At 28.3% G+C, this 23584-nt stretch overlaps 1 protein-coding gene across 1 annotated transcript; it reads left to right on the forward strand.

The window, feature by feature from the left end:
- The first annotated feature begins 211 nt into the window (after positions 1–211).
- On the forward strand, positions 212–23293 carry LOC107446989 (ATP synthase subunit d, mitochondrial). Its single transcript, XM_016061784.2, has 5 exons — positions 212–881; positions 6209–6305; positions 13571–13642; positions 17899–17961; positions 23036–23293. The coding sequence occupies exons 1-5, from the start codon at positions 760–762 to the stop codon at positions 23192–23194; spliced, it is 513 nt and encodes a 170-aa protein (XP_015917270.1). The 5' UTR covers positions 212–759; the 3' UTR covers positions 23195–23293.
- The last annotated feature ends 291 nt before the right edge of the window (positions 23294–23584 follow it).

The following is a 23584-nucleotide window of genomic DNA, read 5'->3' on the forward strand; positions in this document are numbered from 1 at the left end:
CAAAATTATCCGTTTGAGAACATCGCCTATCAGAATAACATGTAGAATAACAGCTGCAAACTTTTTAACCGGAACTAGAGTAGATGCCGAGCTCGAGATTGTTATTGTTTACATTTCTACTGAAAACACCATCCATCTGCGCTCGTGTATAGAAACTACACGTCAGCATACTTACGTAAGCATTCTCCCAACATGCGACTCTAAATGCGTCAAATGTAAATGCGATTCGCACATGCGTGTTTATTTCGTCTCTCACGTAGTTTTTTAAATATTTGCACTAGTATCTTGTGCAATATGATGCAGAATGGTCCCTGAGAGCTATTCACGCTGCATATATTTACTTGATCTCTGCGCTTTGTACCCATAAAAGATGCTCCTTGAATGAAACAGCACATGCAAATCTACCCAAAGTCAAACCTACCAATCTCATTGCATGTGATTCCCACAAACTCGATCATCTTCGTGGAAAAATGTGAACCTAATTTGTGAAATGCAATATTTCACAAAAAAATCACTAATCAGGTTTTCCATTAATCGAAACGGTGATTAAAGGTGTGCAAATTGCATGTAGTAGAAGCGGTCCCTAACATTTTAGGTATTTTAGTGCATTTAGTAGAAATTGGCCTTTTAAATTTTCAGTGTAAGCTTTTTAAAATAATCATTCTTATAAGAGACAGAAATAGGTAGCAGGAAATCGTTTCACTTCTTATACATTTATCGTGTAGAGACCGATTGTTATTCATTAAAGTGACCTCTAAAATGGCTACTAAACGATTTATTAAATCTTCTATTGATTGGGCTGCTTTTGCTGAAAGAGTTCCTGCGAATCAAAAAGTGAAGTTCCAGCAATTTAAGGCAAAAGTAGATGGTTACACCCACAAGTAAACTTCATTTATTTCTTAACAATTATTTCTATGCAACTTAGTTATTGCTTTCCGCCTTGTTCTAAATTTTTATTGTTAACTTTTTATCTAAAATAAGCTATGGCACTATTTACTTTGTATTTAAATAATACTTTACACTTTAGTTTCTAAAAATATCTTTCGCATATTTTCTTCTCGATAGGTTTGCCTTCATTGGATTGTTTGCCTCGGATAAAGTCTTAACCTCGGTGATGTTTCCTTCATTTTGTGTGTCAAATTAAATTTATAACCCAATTCAATTTTTGTGTAAAAACGAACTAACTATTCTCATCTAACTCATTCATTGTTAGGTTATTTAAAAAGGTTTTTTTTTAGGGCACAGGAAAACTGAACTATTTACCCATTTTCTTTTGTGTTAAATAAATGAAACTGAAAGAAAATATTTCGTCCACCTAATCGAAAAATACCTTAAAATGTAACTTTCTCATACCTTTTTGTGGTGCATCTACCACCATGATTATTAAACATCAATTCACTGGTATATAAGATATGGTAATGTGATTCATTCTTAAGGTACCTTTCGCTAGATAGAGGTTGGCATTGTAGATAACCCCTCTCCCCACATTGATATGCACTTGCCTACCTTGGCAGCTAGGCCTTCTTCGATGGAAGGTCCACATTGTACACTTGACTTGCTGGCTGCGACATTATCCTCCTCATGCTTTTTCTTCTCATTTACACATAACAGGATCCTCTGCACACTCAACTGCTAATAACACAGAAGAGAACACAACCATGAACTTAATACAGCTCTCTCGATCTTTCATAAGTACAGCAACTAGCGGTATCCATTCATCGAATTCTATCCCTGATAAAATTCTGGTAGAGGACTGTTGTGGTAAAATTACCACTTCGATTATTAGATGTCAATATACTAGTATATAAGACATGCTAACTCGATTCAATCTTGATGACCTTTTGATAGCATTGTCGACAGGGTTTGTTGATCTAAATCAGCTTGATTTAAATCACGATTTAAATCAAATGATTTTTTTAAAAAAATCATTGATTTAAATCAAAATTTTTTTTTTATCTAAATATATTGATTTTAAAAGTCAAAAAACAGTGTTTTAAATTTTTGATACTTTTATTATTTTCTTTTATTAGTATTAAAATTTAATTTAAATAAATTGCTGCATTAATTAATTTTAGTTAATGAAATTACTTTTTTGGTGTGTGTTAAATTCTAACACATTTGAAATTACATTTTTAAAAATGTTTTGATTCTTGAGATTGAAAGTACAGATTAAAGTAAACATTTAATGCTGTCTTAATATAGACTTGCATAGCTGTAGAAAGTAATTAATAAACATGAATATTTTTCAAAAAATAATACAGTACAGAACCCGTTATCCGGAAATCAGAAAACCGGAAAACCAAAAAACCGGAACGAAATTCGATTAGTTTTCCCGCCATTATAAAAAAAAAATTTTTTTTTTTTCCTCATAGGATTTTAGGATTTTTCGTTCTTATTTGAAAGATGTTTACCCTAACATCATATTGGAAATAATCATTAGTGTATTATTTCATCGTTTTTTCTTCTTTTTAAGATTATTTCCAACTTTTTTTTTTTTTTTTTAGTTGGGTTTAACTATAAAAAAACGGGTTTTTGTAGCGATTCAGAAAACCGGAAAAATCAGTTATCCGGAATATCGATGGTCCCGATCGTTCCGGATAATCGGTTCCCTACTGTACAAATAATGTTAATTAAAATTCTACCTTTTGAATGAAAAAGCATGAATTAAAATCTACATCATATTTTATTGGTGGAAAATGTGTATTTCTGAAGCTTGAGGTTATGTTAAAAAGAAATTACCCTAATATGCCAAAAACAGAAAAAGAAAAAAAGAGGGTTGATGAATTCAGATGTATTTTTCCAAATATAGTGTCATTCTTCCCTTTCAAACTCTTTCAAAGTCTATTTGATGCAGTAGGGTTATTAACTGGTATTTTTTTCTCATAATTTGTTTACAGTATCTTTGACATTATCAGATTTTCTGTAAAGAAATTTTGTGAAAAAAAATTCCAATGAGTAGATAGATTTTCTAACTTTTTTTTTTTTTAGCTTAACTTATCTATTTTGATATAGAATTAAAAATGAATATTTTAATATAAAAATATATAGATTAAATATTTATTTATTATTTTATGAATGACTACATTTATAAACACAGTCTGATGCATTTATTTTGTCATTTTAAAAATCAAGAGGAAAAAAAAGAAATCACAATTTTAAATTAAAGTTATGGTTTGGTAACTGAAACTTTGTTTTAATAGTTAAAGTGCAGGGGTCTGTCCAAGCCAAATTTACTACCGTTTAACGGTACTTTTACAAATTCAACTTTAGGAAGAATGATAGAATAATCACACAAAATACTTTTTCTTAAAATTTTATTTTTGTGTCTCGTAAGAAACGATAAATCCATATTTTTTCTATATTTGTGCTGATTTTTTAATATAATTTTTAATTTTCACAAAATAGGTACCTCTCAGAAAAACCCAGACAGACCCCTGAAGTATTCTTTAAATTCTCTATTTAATCTAGTCTTTAAATTTTAATCATGCATTTCTTTCAAAACAGTTGCTATGCATTCAAAGCCATGTATTATAATGAAAAATTATTTTAGTTAGAGCTTCTAAAATATTGTTACAACATAGTTTTAATATTAAGTTAATTTGATTAAACACGTATAACTTTTTTTAATCATAAATTAAAGTTCTTACAGTGTATTTGAATAAAAATCAAGAAATCTGATTTAAATAAAAAAAATCCGATTTAAATCAAAAAAATCTGATTCTTTTGATTTTTTTTAAAAAAATAAAAAAAATCACGAACCCTGATTGTCGATAGCTACTCGCCCTACATTCTTAAAGTAGAAAGCATGAAATTTTCAATGATTGATGAAATTTTCAATGATTCAATGGGTAGATCTGGCATTTCTTCATGTAAAGAAATTAATCAGTTATTAAATTAGATGTTATTTGATTGCTTTTGAGGTGTGTACTAATGATGAACACATCTGAGCTTTGTCAAGATGAACTGTTACCACTCCTAAAACAAGTTTTAATAAAATCTTTTTTTTATAAAAAAACTGTACATATTAACTTAGCCATTCAGTAAAACTAGATTGAAAAGATATTGTTAAACTTGGTTCTAATAAGATGTAAAATATTTTTTTATGTCTTGTGAGCAACAGATTATTAAAAATTAATATGATTTAATAAAACATTGACATTAGTTGATGATACATGGATAGATAATATTAAAGGATATTTTTTCCTGTTAAAAATTATTTAAAATCAATGAAAATCAATCAAAACATAGTTCAATTTCATGTGATGTTACCTACCATCATGGTTTCAAATAAAATTGTTCATGCAAGTAGTTTATTAGCCACCAATGTAAGCGTCGCACAATTGTGTGGTACAAGCATGTATCAGTATTTATTCATGCCTATGGAGGAATAATTCCAGACTGTTAGTTTATTATGCTAGTTTAGTATGTTATTTACATCATCAAATTTGCTGGCGTGTGTTTACAGTACAAAGAAATCTTCTTTTTTTTTTGCTTCTTAAGTAACTAAATGTAATTTGACAATATATAAGACCAGGTTTTTTTGGGAAGGACCAATTTTTGTGAAATATTTCTTAATACACCTGGAAATTTAAATCTTCAGTTTGTAGATAGGGGCTGGCTGGTAGATTCTAATGATTAGTATCTACTTTTTCCTCAAACCTAATAAGTTGGTGACTGATATCTGTAAGTCTTTTTCATTGAATAGTGACTTTTTGCGAACTTTGTTTTGCTCGAATAAAAATTTTTTTAAAGAAAATTCATATTCAAAAAAATCTACAGCTATAAAAAGTTAATTCAACTATAAAAATAAAATAAATATGTTACAAAATTTTATTGAACATACTGTTTTTGAAGAACTTATAAAAATATTTGAGGACACAAAATACATTTAATGTTACATTATAACTTTGAAATATGTGAATTTTTAAAAAGCTCTCCTTCAACAAGAATCTTTCTATCACAAATTGATGAATTCTGAAGAATCAAAATTTTGAATGGTGACATTAGACATTTAAGTGAATATTCTGTTTTTTTTTTTTTTTTTTTAACTATTATCTACTTTTAAGCTATTTTTCAAAAAAGTTACCATTTATTTAGTTTAGGCAGGGGTCTGTCCAGATATTTTGTAAAACGTCCGGTTTTTGTGAAATTGTGAAAAAATTACTCGTAATTTTTGAATATAAAATAAGCGTTGAGTCACATTCTTTCAACCAGGGTCCTGCTTTTATGAATTTGTGCAAATAGGGTTTATTATTGCAGAAAACTTTTTCAAGGATTTTTTAAATTGTAAATAGATACAAGATTATGCTCAGCACTGTAAAATTATAATTAAAAAAATTAAATTTTCAAAAATAAACAGCAATTGCTGCTTAAAAATTAGCGATGCAACATACAAATATTTGGTATTTAGCCTATACTGCTGAACACAGAGTATTCATTTCGAGCGAATAAAGGAAGAAGCATCTGCCGAAGACAAAATTTAATTCGTTTACACCTGTCTTTCTTTTTTTCGACCCTAGGAACGGTTTATTTGATTAACGAAACAATAATGAAGATAAACAAATTTGTGAAGGGTCCGATTAAAAGTAAAATCATTTTGTGAAGGGTCCGTTTTTAAGTTAAAATATTTTGTGAAGGGTCTCTTTTTATGAAAAGATATTTTGTGAAGGGTTCGTTAACGGACCCAAATTTCTTCTAAACAGACCTCTGATTTAGGTCTCCACTTTTTTTGTTTCCTCACCACATGGCAAGTGGTTATTTTCAGGTCACTCTCATAATTTTCTATATAAAAGATTTTATTTTTTTTTAAATTTTTAGAAAAATCTAAAAAAAGCTTAGTTAAATGCTGTTACTAGGGTGCTTTATTCAGATTCTGTATAAGGTTAGGTTCTGCTTTTATAAAAAATTTCCTACCCTATTTAGTAAGATAGTGTAATGGGTACGTTTTCAACATCAAAAGTTACTTGACAATTTATGATAATAAAAAAAAAAGAATCCAAACGAATGTTTTTGCTTGAAAATAATTTGTGATAGGTTAATTAAAAAAAAAAAAAAAATATTCTGTACAGGATATGTCAACAAATCCAAATTTCTTTTAAAATGATTCTCGAAAGATCGCGTAAAACATTTTTAGGTTTTTCAAGAATATTTTTATTAACTAATCATAAAATTGTTTGATATTTCATAAAATTTTATTTTTCTTATTCAGATTAATGAGCTATCCTGAAAAACCTCCTACTATAGATTTTTCAATGTATCGCTCTCGATTGCCTTCTCCTGCTATGGTTGATGAATTCGAAAAGCAGGTTTGTTAATTTTTAAAATTTTTGTTTAAAAAATGTGTAAATATTATGTCTGTTTTCTCCATCGATGCTTTTTCTTTTAGATAATTAAATCAGCAGCTCCTAATCTTATTGTTTATTTACAAGTAAAAATTAGTGACTACTAAATATGGGTAAACAAATGAATATATATGTATATATACATACACACACATACATACAGAGTGTCACTGAATGCCATGTACAAACTTAGAGAGAAGGTGGGGAGCATCGTTAGGAGCCATAATTACATAGAAAAGGATGTGCGAAAATTTCACTCTCACATAATAAAGAGGTACTGAAGACTACAATGCAGAATGTATTGTAAAATGCTTTAATAGACAATAAAAAAGGTACAATGTATGACTTAAAATATCACAGGAGGTGTTTCAAAATGCTACCATTGGCTTGAATGAATGCACAACACCTATGCGACTTGGATTGCCGAATATTTCCGGAGATTCCTGGCATTTCACTGATCATAAAAGTGGCGATAAAGATTCATGCCACCAGTCCATTTCAGAATTTAGTATGCAGTGCTCTAAGTCAAAGTGGAACCCCAGAATAAACAATCAAGAGGAGATAAATCAGGTGTTCTGGAAGGCCAAGAAACAGGGCTGCAACACCCAATCCAATTGTTTTTAAATGTCTGGTCAAAGTAGTCTCATACACACCTTTCATAATGAGATAGCCCCCCATTCTGTTTAAACTACATTCAGGTGCAGGGACAAATGCAGGTTAAGCATGTTCATCTTCTTCCTAATCCCCAAAATTAGCAGGGCTAAACATTGTCCATGCGGCCACCAAAAGTGGGTTTTCTAAAATGTCCCTCTTGTACAGTCCAAGACAGCCCAGGATATGTTGGGGAGAAGCCTGCATGTTTTGGCACCTGGGGCAGTTTGGGAAGATTTTAACACTACCCTCGAAAGAAAGAGACTTAAGGTGGCCGCTGGTACGCGCCGTCTGATCCTTGCGGTTGCACCGAATGTTGAGTGCACCTCTTGGACGGGTGATCTGGTACCAGTGATGTTTAGGGGTACGAGCCAGGAAACATTGTCTTCTTTTTTTCTTTTTCAATGCCAGTCCCATGAAGGTGAGTGAATTTGGACCCATCAAAGTTTCTTCTGTCCCCTTCTTAGCCAGAGAATGTTCATCATTAAGTGGTTAATTATTGCTCCTAATGATGTGCTCTACTACTTTCCTTCCGAGTTTGTACTCTGCATTCTGGAACACTTTGTAGATATGTAAACCGGGGTTTGGGAGAAAAAATACAGATCAACACGAAAAAAGCTTTTGGTTTACCTCTTTTGAAAAAACTCATTATTCTCCAAGATGAGTTTTTATGAAATTTGCTGTACTAGATCAATAGGTTTTAACTCAAGAGCAGAATAATTACAAATAATCGTCATTTAAAACAAGAACTTCTAAACAATTGGTAAATTAACTTAATATATATATCTTGAAATGCATTAAATTTGTTTTTAACATGTTAATGTGCCTTATCGGAAAAGTTATGTATCCGTTCTTGTAAAGAATGTGTTGTGAATTAAGGCTCCTAAAATATTGGGAAGAAAATTTTTATAGTTTTATTAATCAAATTTTTATTTAAAGTGCTTGACTTTTGATATGCTATTAATTTTTTATATTTTTAAATGTCTAGGCTAATCGCAGTATTTAAATTATAAAATGTTTATGAAATTATTCATGAGGCTTGAAAAAAGTATTGAATTTTGTTAACAGACTTTAAAATATATAATTTGTAAATTAAAAGTAATTTTAGTTAATTATCGAGCATAAAAAATTGCTTTTACATAATTTAATAATGTTATAAACCTAATTGTTTCCAGTCGGGAAAGTTAAGTGCAGAAATTTAGATTCGCAATTTTTTTTTTTTTTTTTTGTTCATATTAAACAAAGTTTGAAAAAGCTTTAGGGGAAAAATTGAAATATTTATTAGAAGAACAAGGTTTTATACTTTACTAGGATGCACCACATTTAGTTGTGAGTAAATCTTGCTAAATATTCAGCTAAGCCAAATAGTTGAATTTTTTTTTATGAAATAGTTAATTTATAAGATTATATTAACCCTCTTGATATCTCGTCTCTCAAAGTTTCCTACTCCAAACTGCAGACACATGTAGGAAGATTCTACGTAAAAGGTTACAGGCCAGGAAAAATATAGGCGAAAATGGGTGAATAACTATTATTTGTTTAAAATGTTCCAACTTTATTCAGATTACCTAATTTATCCAAATGTGCTATTTTTGTGGAGTTGAACTATTGTTGTGGAGTTGTGGTATGAACTCTATTCCCATTTTAATGGTCTTACACCTTCTATTAAAAATTAATTACATATCAAACACATATTTTTTTATTTTGCATAATTTTTTTTTATTGTATATATTGTTTTTAATGACTTTAGATATATTTATTTTTGTTATGATTAAAATTTGTTTCAATCTATGTTTTTCAAGAAAAAGTAACAACTTATCTAAAATGTGTTTAATATCTATTATTATTATTATAAATTATGAGTCAAAGAATATTTATAACATAATTTTTTTATTTATTTGTGTCTGTTTTATCTGAATCACAAAGAAAAATTGCAACAAATTTTAATCTATAGTTATAGTGCTAATATGCCATAATTAAAACTGTCATTTCCAAAACCTGAAAAATTGCATTGTGTATTGGTATAAATGTTATTGTTAAAATTTTAATTACTAAATTGCAGGAAGTATATAAAGTTAGTACTTTTTAAATACAATTTAACATTTGCAAAAAAAAGAAAATATCTTAGATAAAAAGGTCTTTCATTACATTAATAGATTTTAAATGTAAACCATGACGTGCTGAAAAAAATCTATTGGAAACTTTATTGATATGAAGTTGCTTTAAAGAAGGCATTTTAATAATAGGTATTCTAATAAGTATTTAAGTCATCATTTCCGTACATTAAAAGACAAGGTAATATGAAACGTTGGGTTCAAAAGTAAAGTTTGTTAACTAGATGTGTAGTTGCCTCAGAATCTATTTCTGTATTATATTAAATAACAAATATGTACATAAATTAATCTTTTATAATAAAACTATAAATTCAATTTTATGTAGCTGCAAGGGTGCAGAATATCTGACTGGTGGTGGTTTCTGAGAATTTTCTGCACCCTTGTGCAGCTGAAATTTACAAAACAAAAATAAAAGGAAAAAAATTGTAACCAAATAAAATTATCTATAATTGCATAAAAATTCTTCTAAAAAGAAAATATTTTTTTTGGAACAAATTCATTAAAAAAGTGAATAAAATAAAACACAAAAAAAAAAAACTTCTTTCTTCTGCAAAAAACTACAATCGACCTATACTGTAATACAAATATTGATAAAGTTAGCATAAATTCACATGTTTGCATGTATTGACATATTGATTAAATATGTTATAGATACACTTCATTTTCACTATGATTGTGATTGTTTTTGATGGTTTATCTAGTATTTAATGTCAAAAACACAACCATTTTGAAAAGATTTTAGGGTTCTTTTTCCATTCATATTGGCTGTTATGTATAATATATACACTACCTTACAATAATGGAAGATACTTTCAGTTTTTGCCATTTTTTTTTAAACATTTCTAGAATACTTAAAGATTTATTTTGTAACTTTAAAGGTATTTAGTTAATGTGATTTCTCATACTGAGCAATAAAAATTAAAGCTTTCAGAGATTTGAGGAACCAAGAATAAATTACAAATAAACAAGTATTTTTGAACTTCCTGTTCCTTAAAATCAAGTAATAATCTTGTGACTTGCATCAATTACCTTAGTTGTTACTTGCAATAACTAAATAAAATTTCATAAACGTAGCTGAAATATTTAAGGAAATATGGACAATTAAATACATTTTTTTTTCTTCTGCTTTTTGAGGCCATTTACAATTAATTACAAAATTATTACTTTAAATGTTAAAAAAAAATTGTTAGAAAATGCACATGAACATTTTAAGTAGTTCTTTTATACTGTGCATGCACAGATTAATTAAAAAAAATCTCCATAGTTTTGTAGTGACTCTTATTTGCAACTGATGAAATGGAAGAAGACGTTTTACTGAAGGAATGGGAAGATTTCAAGGATTTTTATGTTCCAAAAGTGACATTCCACAAAATGTTCTGTCTATACAAAAGCTTACATCCATGATGTTCAGACAAAAGATGACTGTTGATGATATGTTTCCCTCTATTGGACAATTAATGAACAGTGCATGAGTTTCCTTGACCTTTTACATTCGAATGTTTCAAAAACACTGGAAAATTTAGAAATAATCACAAATTTGAGAATTTTTTACCTTAGAAAAGTCCAAGAAGAACTGAGCTATCTCTGTGTAGAAATACAGAGATAATAGAATTAGCAGAGTATTTCGAAATGGAAGAAGACGTTTTACTGAAGGAATGGGAATAGAAGATTTAAAGGATTTTTATGTTCCAAAAGTGACATTCCACAAAATGTTCTGTCTATACAAAAGCTTACATCCATGATGTTCAGACAAAAGATGACTGTTGATGATATGTTTCCCTCTATTGGAAAATTAATGAACAGAGCATGTGTGATGCCAACTTTAAATGCAGAAGTAGAAAGAATATTTTCTGAAATTGAACTCTTGCTCACAGATAACAGAAATCAATTGAAAGTTGAAGATCACAAGTTGATGATTTTAAAATTAAGTGGTAAATGTGACTTCACAAAGGCCGTTAAAGAGTGGACTAATTTGAAAAAGAGCTGCATCCTTCTTTAAAAAGAAATTTTGTTTTTTATCAAACTCTCAACAGTCTATATGTTATTTCTTATAAATATATATATATAAAGAAACCATGAAGTATATTTCAAATTTAAAAAAAAAAAAAAAAGCAATTTTTTAGTTGCCTGATAAAAATTTAGTTCCACTATTTTTATCTAAGATATTGTCTGCAATTAAAGGATTATCCCAACTTCAAGTATTAGAGGAACAATGAGAGGATTATTCAATGATGTTAAGTCCAAACGATATCTCTGGTGCTTCCATAGAATGCAACAGGCATTAGGATTCGACTTTAGTTTCCAGTTACATGAAAAAAATTTAGATGAATTACCTTCACCTGAAATTGCATGCACAACTTCATGTTCCCAACTTCAAATATCAGTGGAACAAACAGAAGAAAGTTCTTTGTCTAGCACAACAGGGATTCAAATCCTGGATAATAAAGATTCTATTTCCAATAAGAAGTGCAATTCAATTGAAACTGAAAAATCTAAGAACAAATGTACTAAACACAAAACTTCTTTTGATGAGAAATGACAAGAAACATGGTTGAGAGATAGTATCAAAGGCTTGAGAGATGTTTTGCATTGTAATTCATGCATTATGCACACACACAAAAAACTCTGATTCAACATGGATGCGTAAACATAAGTTCACACAAAATAAAATCTCATGAAAAATCTGCGACACACATATCTTCTATTTGTTCAAGAAACAAAAATTTTCAAATATTTCAATAATTTATTAAGTGAAAATCCGGAGTCAAAAGCATTCAAAGCAGTTAAAGCAGGAATGAAAACATTACATTACCTTGTGGAAAACAATTTGCTGTAAACCACATTATTTCAACCTTTAAATTTTGTATCGAGGAATTAGATTGCTCCATTTTAAAGCCTCTTAGAAAAGCAAAAGAAGCAAGTTACTCTAGTTAAGTCTCTACAAATGAATTTTTGTATGTCATGGCTTCCGTAAAAGAAGGAGAACTTTTAAATGATATTAATAAAATTTTATGTTTTTCAGATTTGGCTAATGAAACTTCTGATTTGAACAACAAAGCATATGGCTGTGGTTATTAGTTAATCGTTTTTAACTCTATAATAATAATAATGTTGATCATGTTTTGTAAATTAATCTATCATTTAAAAAGACAAAGTAGGCAAAGGTATCTGCCCTTTTTTAAACTTGCTGCCCTTTTTTTAAAAGTATAGTGCTCTTTTCAATTTCTAGCACCGTACCCTTTTTTTTAGTCTAGAGGATTAGTATAGATTAAACCCTGGATATCTTAAAAATTTTCAATAAATTTTCTAAGTAATTTTTGTTCTTTTTCAAAGCAGGGATTGGTCTAGATTTTTCTGAGAGGTACCTATTTTGTGAATATTTAGCCATAATTTGTGAAAATTAAAAATTATTTTAAAAAATTAACACAGAAATTTGGATTTATCGTTTCTTACGGGATACAAAAAAAATTTTTTTAAGCGAAAGTATTTTGTGAAACTGCCGTTTTTCCTAAAGTTGAATTTGTGAAGGTACCGCTAAGCCATAGTAAATTTGGCCTGGACCGACTCCTGAAAAGATAGCTCAAAATGATCAAGGATTTTCGACAAATTTCCCCTAACAATTACATCTTGCTGTACGGTTATTGTAGAGTAATTTAATTTATAATATTACAAAATGAAATTTGTGGAAAACTCTTGATCATTTTGAGCTTTCTTTTAAAAAACACAAAAATTACTTAGAAAATTGCTTAAAACTTTTAAAAATTTTTAAATCTGACTATTTTCTTTGGTTGCCGAATACCGTTCTTAATTATGAAAAATGAAAAAAAAAAATTTTTTAATTTTTTTTTGCATACTTGCAGTATAAAAGAACTTCTTTAAATGTCATATCTTGTGCAATTTTTAACAAAATTTTTTCAAGTTTGAAAACAATAATTTTGTTATTCATTTTAAATTGCTCCAAAAAATTAGTTTTTTTAAAAATCTTTTTCTTTCCATATTTCCATGACTATTTAGGCTGGGGTTACGAAGTTTTATGTAGTTATTGCAAATAACATCCAAGGTAATACTGTGCAACCTTATTGCTTGAGTTTTTGGCAAAGGATGTAAAAAAATGCTTGTTACTTGTAAAATGTTGTTAAAATACTTATTGCTAAGTATGAAAAGTCACATGGACAAAATTTTTCACTTCCATTATTGTAGGGTAGTGTGAAATTTAAATTCAGTTTGTGTAATTTAAACCCAGTTTATACCCTGGTTTGTATACAATCTAAATCAAATTAATTCTTACAAATTAATGCAAATTTAATCTCTCTTAATATGGTTTTCATCCAGCTCTTCAATTATAGTGTTTTGTAGTAAATAATTTTTGTAATTGTATTTGTGAAATGTTAGTTACTTTTATTTAGTTTACTTATGATTTTTACTTTGTTATTATTTATTTAAAATCACAATTTTCTTTTCCAGTATAAAAGTTTCACGGTTCCCTATCCTCCAGATAAAGTTTCGTCTCAAATTGATGATCAGGAGAAATTATTAGTAAGTTTATTTTTAAAATTTATATTGGACTGTTCCAACTTTGGTATATCAACTTGCCACCCTACAATATTGTGACATTTAATCTAAATGAATATTTTGCAACATTTTATTCTATATGCAGATTACTAACTGAAAGTTAACAACATATAATGCTTGAAAAAAATTACATTTTCAAAATTTTACGAAATTACAATCAATTTATATATTATCATTCTTTACTTTTAATGCCAATGAATGTTATTTTCTTATTTTTTTCTTCCTTTGAAGTAATTTCAGCATTTAATTAAATTCTACTATTTGAAAAGTAAATTGACATTGTTCTATATCATGAGTGGCGAAGTTAAGCCTTTCATGTTGAGTATAAATGTGCTTGTAAATACTAGTTGTAAAATTTCAGAATAGTAAACAGATTTCAAGGCTGTTATGTAACAAAATCTGACTTATCTGTGAATTTATGAATCTGTTTTATTTCAAAAGGTTTTAATTTTGCAGGCTTCCAATTGTCTTAAATTGATTTTTTTTTATTTTGGCTTGTAGCTGGGTTATGGCTTTGGCATGGATTTAAGTGTGGCAGTTTTCTGTTTACTGTTAGGATCTCATAAGATGTTGTTGGAATTCATCATATAAATACTAAATCTTTTGCCATCGATCTTGCATGCTGACTAATACCATGAGTACTAAACATATCAGGTGCTTGTTCTGAGTCAACAAATGCTATCCCAAATAGTCATGATTGAACTCTTTTTCTAGTAATCACTCAAGTAACTATAACATTTTGTAGGTTTCACAGTGAAAGAGTTCATGATTGACTTTCACTGTAAAACCTTTACTGACAACCTTTATACAACATTAATGTCCTAAGAAGAACTATGCTGCTAAACAGCTTCCATAAGTTTTACATTATGGAGAACCTCTGAGCAGTGATTTCTGAACAACTGCCACTTGTTACTAGCAGGAATTTTATATAAAGATTATCTTAGTCAACTTTTTCCAATTTTTCATCTCTTGCCTGCAATATTTTAAACTTATCATTAAACATATTTTCGTTCATTGGTTTTTTCGTTAAGTCATTGTCAACAACAAAGTACTAAACATATCAGATCTTTTTGAGGGTCAACAACCTACTGGATCTTGTCTGACTTCGTCAGACAATTAGAGGATAACAAACAACAACAACAAGTCATTGTTAACAGCTTTTAAGCATTTGTACAGTCATCAATCATAGATTTGATAGCGCGAATCGTATAGCAGCGCTAGACGACTCCCATGAATCCGAACACCTCCAAAAAGTCCATAAAAGGACTGGAGTCTCACAGTACCTCATATTTACTGAACCCCAAACAAGTCAGAATCTGCGCAGGGGAGGCCATGTCTGTCGAGCACCAATGACATTCAGGATAAGTTCTTTGGCCCCGGTTGAAAGTAAGGCTAATCTGTAGAAATTGCCAGCACTTGTAAGAAGGAAGCAATTGGTGTATAGTTTATTTAATTGATTATGACTGAGTGGCTTTTAAAACAAAATAAGAAAATAAAGAATGAAACATTTTTTTTAAGGATGCTAAGTATCTTTTAATAGATAAATCTTTCAGTGATGTGAAAATTTTATTTCTGCCTCCAAAGACTAAACCGAAAGGAGCAAAGCTATTGTTAACTACCTACAGATCAGGGTGTAGTCTAGACATTTAAGCTATAATATACAAAGACGTGAATGAGAAAATTAGTTTCTCTTGTGTCAGAATTCGCATCTGAATTTGAATGAGTACTGAATTGTTAAATGCATTAGATGCGATGAACTGGATTAGCCTGACCGTAAAATAGTGAAATTTGAAGCTTTTAAAAATGCTTTTTTTAAACATGATTTACAAATTTTTCTGAGATCCAGATACTGAACGAGGTAACTAAAAGTGAAGAAGGCAAAGAACTCACAGAAATATTCACGCAAGTTGGGATAAAAAATATGCAACCGAGTGATTTTGTTTATGTTGATGGAAATTTAGTGGTTTTTTTTCATGAACAAAACTATCGAAACACTGATAGAAGACAACAAAGATAAAAGTTAGTACAAGTAACTGAAATAGATCTGAGTAACTCTGAAATAAAATCTTATTTCGATTTACTCAAAACATTCTGACTTTTTATCTGAATAATGATGATGAATTGTATTATAAAACTAACAGTATGATATTAACATTATAGGTAATGTGGTAAAAATTTTTGCTTTTCTAAGTATAAAAGAAACAGCTATGAACATCAGATTTTATTTTAAATATTAATTATAAGGTAATAAATCAAGGCTAAGTTACCTGTTTATTTGAGTCATCTTGTTAGTAAATATGCTTTTTTTTCTTTGAACCAACCAATTTTGTTTAACTCCAAAAAACGGCTACCTCTTAACACTGTTCACGTAAGCACAATTTTGCAATTGTCCCTTATTCAGAAATTTTACTGAATTTTAATCCATACAACATTACAAGTTTTTTCAATTTTATCATTAGCTAATAGAATTATTGTGAAGAGGTGAAAAAAATTTCAATTATATGAAATGAAGTTGTTCAGAGATATTGTGGTTACAAGGGTTACGAAGCTTATTTCAGTTTCTGGAGATCTGTTCTCTTTATCTTCTAATTCAATTGCTGCCAGTTTATTGAACTTTTATCCGTGATTATTTTTATACTATTGCTGGCAACTTTTTACATGGCAAGAAATTTGTATACTAATTAAGAGCTTAATTTCAAGGAAACTGAAGTGAAGGATTGAAATTAAATGTAGTTAAAGTAGTTTTTCATTTAAAATTTTTTTAAAAATAACTTTTTCCACATTTATTTTAATCTTGCACTGAATTGTAAATTTTGTAATTGTAATTTTTGTTTTACTTTTTTGTTAAAATAAATTATTACACTCGTATCTAGATCGATATGTAAATTTATATTTCGAAGAATTATGTGTATATGTCACTGGCAAAGTTTGGAATCCGACATTCTATAGACAGCCTCGGCATTGTATATAATGCCTAAAACTAGCCGGCAGTGTATGAAACGATTTATATTTCACACATTTACCAGACATTCTAAAGAATGCCAAATGAGAAACCTTCAAAGTATAAAATACATCTTCGATTCGTCAAAATGTCATTCAAAAATGAAAAATAATATTTTTATTTTTGAGAAATGCATGTTACTGTGAATGGCCGAAATCTGGAGAATCTAGACTTTCACCGGTAAATGTTCACACTCACATAGTCGCTTTGGTGAAAGCCCGAAATATTTATTACATCCGATTTGATAATAATTTATTTGTGGATATAATTACATTTATTCAATATTTTAATACTCACTGACGATAGATTACATTTATTCGATATTTTAATACTTACTGACGATAGATTAGGAGAAACGTCAGTGCTTGGAGTATCAGGCAAATATATACCGGGCAATGGCACTTGACATTATAAAAATATCAGTGTAGGGTATACCGGGCAGTGGCACTGAACCTTTAAAAAACATCAGTGTAGGATATACTGGGCAAATGTATACCGGGCAGTGGCACTTAACTAGACCTAGTATATATTTCGGACATTTACCAAAGGTCTAGTCATAATTATAAATTTAATTATAAATCTTAGTTAAACAGGAAAATTTATGTTAAGCAGGAAACATGTATGGTATATAAATTGATACAGAGTTTTTGTTTTGATCATGAAATTTTCAAGGTTTTTCACTTAGTGTCACAATTACCCCTGATATATATTCCTGATGTACATAAAAAGTTTCTTTGACTTGGGTTGAAAGAAGCCTATTTCTTCCAAAAGGGATTTTTCCTCTGTGAAAGAAATTTACCATCTACATTTCAATATATATATTAAAAAAAAGTAAATAAAACAAATTTTTAATGGAACTTATTTTTGAGATTTCCTAATCAACTGTTAAACTTTGAGAATCAAAAAAAAAAAAAAAATCATTGAATATGAATAAAGAAGATTGACTGTTTCTCATTTTACATTTATCAGCATTGTGAATTTAATCCTCTTCTCTCTCTCTCTTTTTCAAGTCTCTTTACTCCATCTCATCAAAAACTTAGTGATGCTTATTCGGCATCTTGCAGTGTTTATATATACATATATATATTACATAATAAATGAACAACTAATACCTTTATTTAAGAAAAGAATTGTATTAAACTTTCTTTAGTGGCTGGGAATTAAAATAAAAAGTAAAAATATTTTTATTGAGTAATATTTTTCTTTTCCACTTTTTTAGGATAATGATCTTAAGGAATGCAAGGAACTTGCAGACTTGAAAATTCAATATTTCAACAAAAGAGTAAGTATTAGCTTTAAACTCTAAAGTTTTTGTTAAGCAAAATTAAAATTTTCTTAATTCTGAAAAGTTTAATTCTTCATTTTGATTATGCTTCATCTGGAAGTATGGAAAGAGATCATTTTCTGCAAAACAAAAATTTTTGGACTATGAGTTTTTTCGCAGTTAAAGAGAATAAGAATTTATAGTCAAAATAAATATCAGAAGATTTAAATGCCAAAAACTAAATTTAACTCTTAAAAGCGTGTTGCATGTGCTTAACTGAAAATTCATGTATAACATGAATGGGAAATAGTGACAGAATGTCTTCCTGTTTATATTATCTCCTGCCAAAGCAAAGCTTTAAGTAACTAACCATTCCTATGTTTCGCCTTGGATGTCGATTTCTTTTTAGTATTTTAATGTTCTTTCAATGTCTAAAAGAAAAAATGCCTTTTGATTAAGCTTATTTTATTAATCAATGACTTAAGTCTCAGTAATAATCTTTAGGGGAATATTCTCTTTTTCAATATTTATATAATTGACAGCATTTTACAAAGGAATTAATATCTCAAATTTTATTATAGATTATTTTCTAAAAAAATTTAATACAGGAACAGTCAAAATCATAAGGATTGAATAAATTTTAGCACATTTAAAAATTATTAATTCGTTAAATTTACTTTTTTTTTTCAGAATATAATAGCTAAATAAAAGGAATAAGATAAGATGCACTAGCTTGCCATTGGCAACCAAATATTTAGGCCAGGCAGCTAAATTTTCTCATATAAAATGTTGTGTTTCAAGTCAGACTACCATATTTTTCTGATTTATTTTTGCGATTGATAAATATTAAAAATGGGGAGCAATAGCTTCAGACTTTGAAAGGAGGATTAATTAAATATGCAATGATGATCATCACAGAACAACTGCAATCTGTGTCAACAAATATGCTAACTTCTCCATGTAGTTTTGAGGCCTTGAGTTGGCCTTCTAAAGAAAAATTTCTTTATTTTTGGGTTAAAGGAAATAAAAAAACCCTCTATGTATTCAAAACAAAAACTGTTATAAACAAGTGGATATTGTGTTCATGTTTCACTAACAATGACAATTAAGAATGTGTTAAAGCAAGATTCCCAAATATGCTTCAGATTCATAAGGTTTTCGTGCTATTCTACTAGTGATCTTAGTCTTCCTATGAGAGAATCTTCAATAGTCATAATAGACTGAAAACAGCTTAGCTTGTAAAGCTGTTGGAAGACAGAGACACTTTGCGATTTGCTCGGATTTTTCTATAAAATGACTCTGATGTAATAAAATTTTATGCTTGGCCTGAATTTGATATATTCTATTTTAGTGTCAAAGGGCTGCAATATGAAAGTAGGAAGTGTTAAAAGTATGGTAGCATTTCTGATGATTCTTAATTTTCTGTTATTTTTTGTATTGTGATGATTTGAAATCTGTGGATAACATTGGAACTTTCTTTTAAACTAATATCAGTATCTTTCAGAAATAGCAGTGTTTTAGTTTTTCACTTTCTTTATTGTTTTTTTGATTTTGTTTGCTGAATAGTTTTTATGCTATTATCTGTTAACATTTCAAAATATGTTTATATTTTTGAAGAAAATATTGGAGAACAAAATTTTAGTTTGGCTTGTACTTTAGAACTAAAATTTTATGCTCTGTTCTATATTATTCGTTACATTTCATCCTCAGGAGAATATTCATCTCTAAAAATATTTTTACCTCACATCTCTAGTGGTGAAGTAGTCCGACTTGTGTAAAAATAAGTACTTTTAGTGACCTCCAATTGTTTTTCTTCTGAAAATACTGTTTTTTATATGACAAGTTTCGAAAATTGGTTTAACTCAGGGTTGGCAAGATTTTGCCGCAGGTGGAAAAAACCATGGTAAATACCGGTAAAAACCGTCCTGGCAAAAACAAGTTTTTGCCAAGCAAATTGGCAAAAAGTGGCAAAAACCTATCTTTTCCAAGATGAGAGGACAAAAACACATTTTTGATACAAAATTATTCCTAAAATTGAAATATATACTATGAATATAAATAATTAAAAAAAACTAACAAAATTATTATTCCATAATTAAATGATAATGTAATAATATATCATTTTAGTAGTTTAAAACATTATTGATTGGAAAATTTGTGATTATTCTCTTTTTTCCAGAGAAATGAACTTATTTTAAATTAATATAATTATAATTTAAAGCATAAAATATCTATCAACATGTGTAGTTATTTAACTTCCATTATTTTGAGTTGCTATAACTATTTGAAAATTACTTTTTTTTATTTATAATTTTTTTTGTAGGGAAAAATACTTAAATTTGCAAAAAAATTTTTAAAAAAAATTAAGTTTATATGGGTTTTGTTACTAAATATTAATTAAAAATAAAAGAATTAATGTACTAATAAAATTATACTCTAATTTTAAAAATGTATCAGCGTATCAAACGTTTTTTTAAATTTTTTATTTTATTTACATCTTATAATTTCTAAAATTATTCCCTAGTCTTTTGCAAACTGTAAAAGATCACAATTGTTTTTATTTACATACTGTTGTATTTTGTGCTTTAATTTTTTCTTCTTCTATCCTTATATAGGTTTATTTTTATTTAAGAGCTATTGTTATTATATTGTTCATTTCTTTTCTTTTTTTATTAATCTTTTTTAAAACTTCAAAAAAAAATTATAATAATAATTGTAATAAAGCACAAAAACTGTGAAATTATTAAAAATGTGATTTAAGTGCAAATGTTGCTTTTTTTTTATTTCTCTCATTTCTGAACTGATTTTTTAAAAATCCAAATATGAATTAAAATTCATTAATTTTGAAGTAAGTTTTTCGTCTAGTTGGTGAACCATAAATTAGTTTTCGAAAATTTTATAAAACTTTATTCAGGAGTTTCAGCACTTTGTTTTTACTCATAGTCTTAATTTAACAATAATTGTCTTTTTTTAGTTTCTTTTTTTTTATAAAAAATCGTTAAAAGAGTAAAATTTTGTTTGGTTCTCTGAATGCTTTTTTTTAAAATACCAATTCCATTAGTATCAAAAAGTATTAAGAAACTTAACACTGTTGCTCTTACAAAAAATTTTTATTATGTAGAGCATAAATATGAAAAGCTCGCTTAAAATTTCCATTGATTACAGATTACAAAAGCTAAATAAATGAAATAGAAATTCTTTGCAGTTAATTGTCCGAATAGTATCCTTATACAGTTGAACCTGTTAATCTCGAAAACCTCTATCTCAAAATTACTAAAATTCCCTACATTTACTGTCTATAATCAATGTATTTTCCATGTTTATGTCTAATTTTTTTTCTCCAAAACATCTGTTTCTTGAATTTCTAATAATAGAGCCAATTGTCCAAACTTTCTTTATCAGTAGAACTTGCAGATAGAGATGAATTTCGTGAACCCTCAGGAAGTAGGGTTGAATAGGTTGGGGATGTATCTTGGAATTTTAATCACTATCCCTGCATTTCTTTAACTGGAAAGGAATACAATGATTCTGGCAGTAAGTGAGGTGTAAATGAGTAGTGACCACCAGGGGTTAGCTTTTCAACATAGATTAGAAAGCTAAGAATAGAAATTCATTTTCACCTCAAAATTGCAACCAATGGATCAAAGGATAATTAAGAGTTTTAAAGTGAACCATTGGTACACAAACTTCTGCCATCAATGAAAAAAGTTCTCACGCAAAAATAGATGCTATCAGAATTACTGTTTTGCCTGGAGAAATGTGTCTATCCAAAATGGTTTTGTTGTAGTTCATTTATGTCGCACTAGAGCTGCACAATGGGCTTTACCAAAATTGTTTCAAAAAGCTTGTTTTATCAATAGCTGTGAAGATGATGAGCAAGAGGTTGAAGGCATCAGTAAAGAAGAAACTGTTGATGCTGAAAAGGCAGTGCCAGATTTGCCAGAATGGAATGCAATAAAATCTGGATTTAATGTTGACATCAATTTTGAAGATTTTCACTAGTGGACAGACGTGAAAATCATAGATAATGTCAAGGGAAGATCATATTGATGAACCAAAAGTGAATGCAAAAGGGGTAGAAAAAGTTGTTGAATTCTAATAAAATATTCTTGAATTCCAGGAAAGTGTTGGCTATGAGGAATTTGCACTCTTTCTAACCTTACAAGAATAATCGAAACAAATAAGGTTATATGTCAAAAATCTTTGAAAAATTATTTTCAGTGTTAAATGTATGTTAAAATTTTTTTATGTAAATAGATGTATGTGGTATAATTTATTTGAAGAAATGCCTATTTTTTCTACTTCAGACGATTAATGCACTTTTAATAGAATTTCTTAATTAAATTTAATTTTTTAAAGTACCGTACCTGTATAACTCGAAACCTCTTGATCTAACATTTTTTGCCTATCCCTTGAGATTCAACGTAAACAAGTTCGACTGTATATTGAATCCGTACTAAATAATTAAATGAATGTCCTGACATATTTCTGTTATGACTCAATTTTTATAATTTCCTAATTCTAATGGCCTTAAAAAATTTAAAATAGCATAATCTTGAGAAGTTCCTAAAAGGACTGTCTTTTAATTAAGGCCTTTAATTTAAATATTGATTTAATTTAAATATTGATTAAATGTTAGAATTTTGTTTCTAAAGAGTGGTGGTATTTACAATATTATATTTATAACAGTACTTAAATGAAATTTTATGTTTTTTTTTAGCCTATGTTTTTGACACTGGGTGCTAAACATGTTATATCATCCATATAGGCATTAAGATTTTTTTCCAAAAATACACATTTTTTCAGTGATTTAAGAGATAAAATCTTCCGAATGCTTATTTTTTTTTACCATATATTGTTTCTATGCTTTCTTAGTACATATTCCATGTGTTTCTTTTCTGTTATTTTCACAATGATATAAAATTTTTATTTATAATTGGTTTCTTTTATTATAAATTTGCATTCATTTTAATTCTTTTACATTTTGTTTCAACTTTGATGGTCCCTCTTTTGCATTGATGAAAATTCTTGTTTAAGATTCTATTTTGTGGTAAATTTACTTTCATAATTATACTGTTATGTTTTGTTTCAGCTGCAATGGTGGAAAGATATGATGCCTTTCTTTGAAATGTCTAAAGAAGAGTTTTATGATTATTTCCCAGATGCTCCATTGCATCCTTACAAGGATCCAAGCTTCTGGCCCCATGACGAACCTTCACGACCTATTTTCCCATACAGAGGACAGATATAATTAAATGCTTAAGTTATTATGATCAATAGGTTTATCAATTAAATTAGATATGAAATGTATTATTTGCATTGATTAAAAATGATGTAATACTTCTTTTCATTCTTTATGCACTTATTAGTGTTTTGATATTAAAATATAATAAAATACGAAACTCTAGAAGCAAATAATTGACCACGCTTTTATTTAATTTTATTTAAGTACAAAATTATACAGTGTATTTAAATAATTTTATTAATTTATTATCTTGGATTAAAATGCAATTAATCCTAAAAAATCATAATTTGCATATCATACAATAAATTATTTTAGTCAATAAAAACTTAAAATCTTGAATTTAAAATGGTTCTTAAACATAACTCAAAATATCTTTCTTTTAATAAAATGATTAAA

This window comes from Parasteatoda tepidariorum, chromosome 3, assembly GCF_982258835.1.
Source record: "Parasteatoda tepidariorum strain Cologne lab strain chromosome 3, Ptep-v5.0, whole genome shotgun sequence".
NCBI lineage: Eukaryota > Metazoa > Arthropoda > Arachnida > Araneae > Theridiidae > Parasteatoda > Parasteatoda tepidariorum.

What these genes read in the sequence shown, in the direction of transcription:
- LOC107446989 (XM_016061784.2), top strand. Translation starts at nt 760, where the DNA reads ATGGCTACTAAACGATTTATTAAATCTTCTATTGATTGGGCTGCTTTT. An exon ending in GTAGATGGTTACACCCACAA is followed by an intron (nt 882 to 6,208) that starts GTAAACTTCATT and finishes TTTCTTATTCAG; the next exon opens with ATTAATGAGCTATCCTGAAA. An exon ending in ATGATCAGGAGAAATTATTA is followed by an intron (nt 13,643 to 17,898) that starts GTAAGTTTATTT and finishes CCACTTTTTTAG; the next exon opens with GATAATGATCTTAAGGAATG.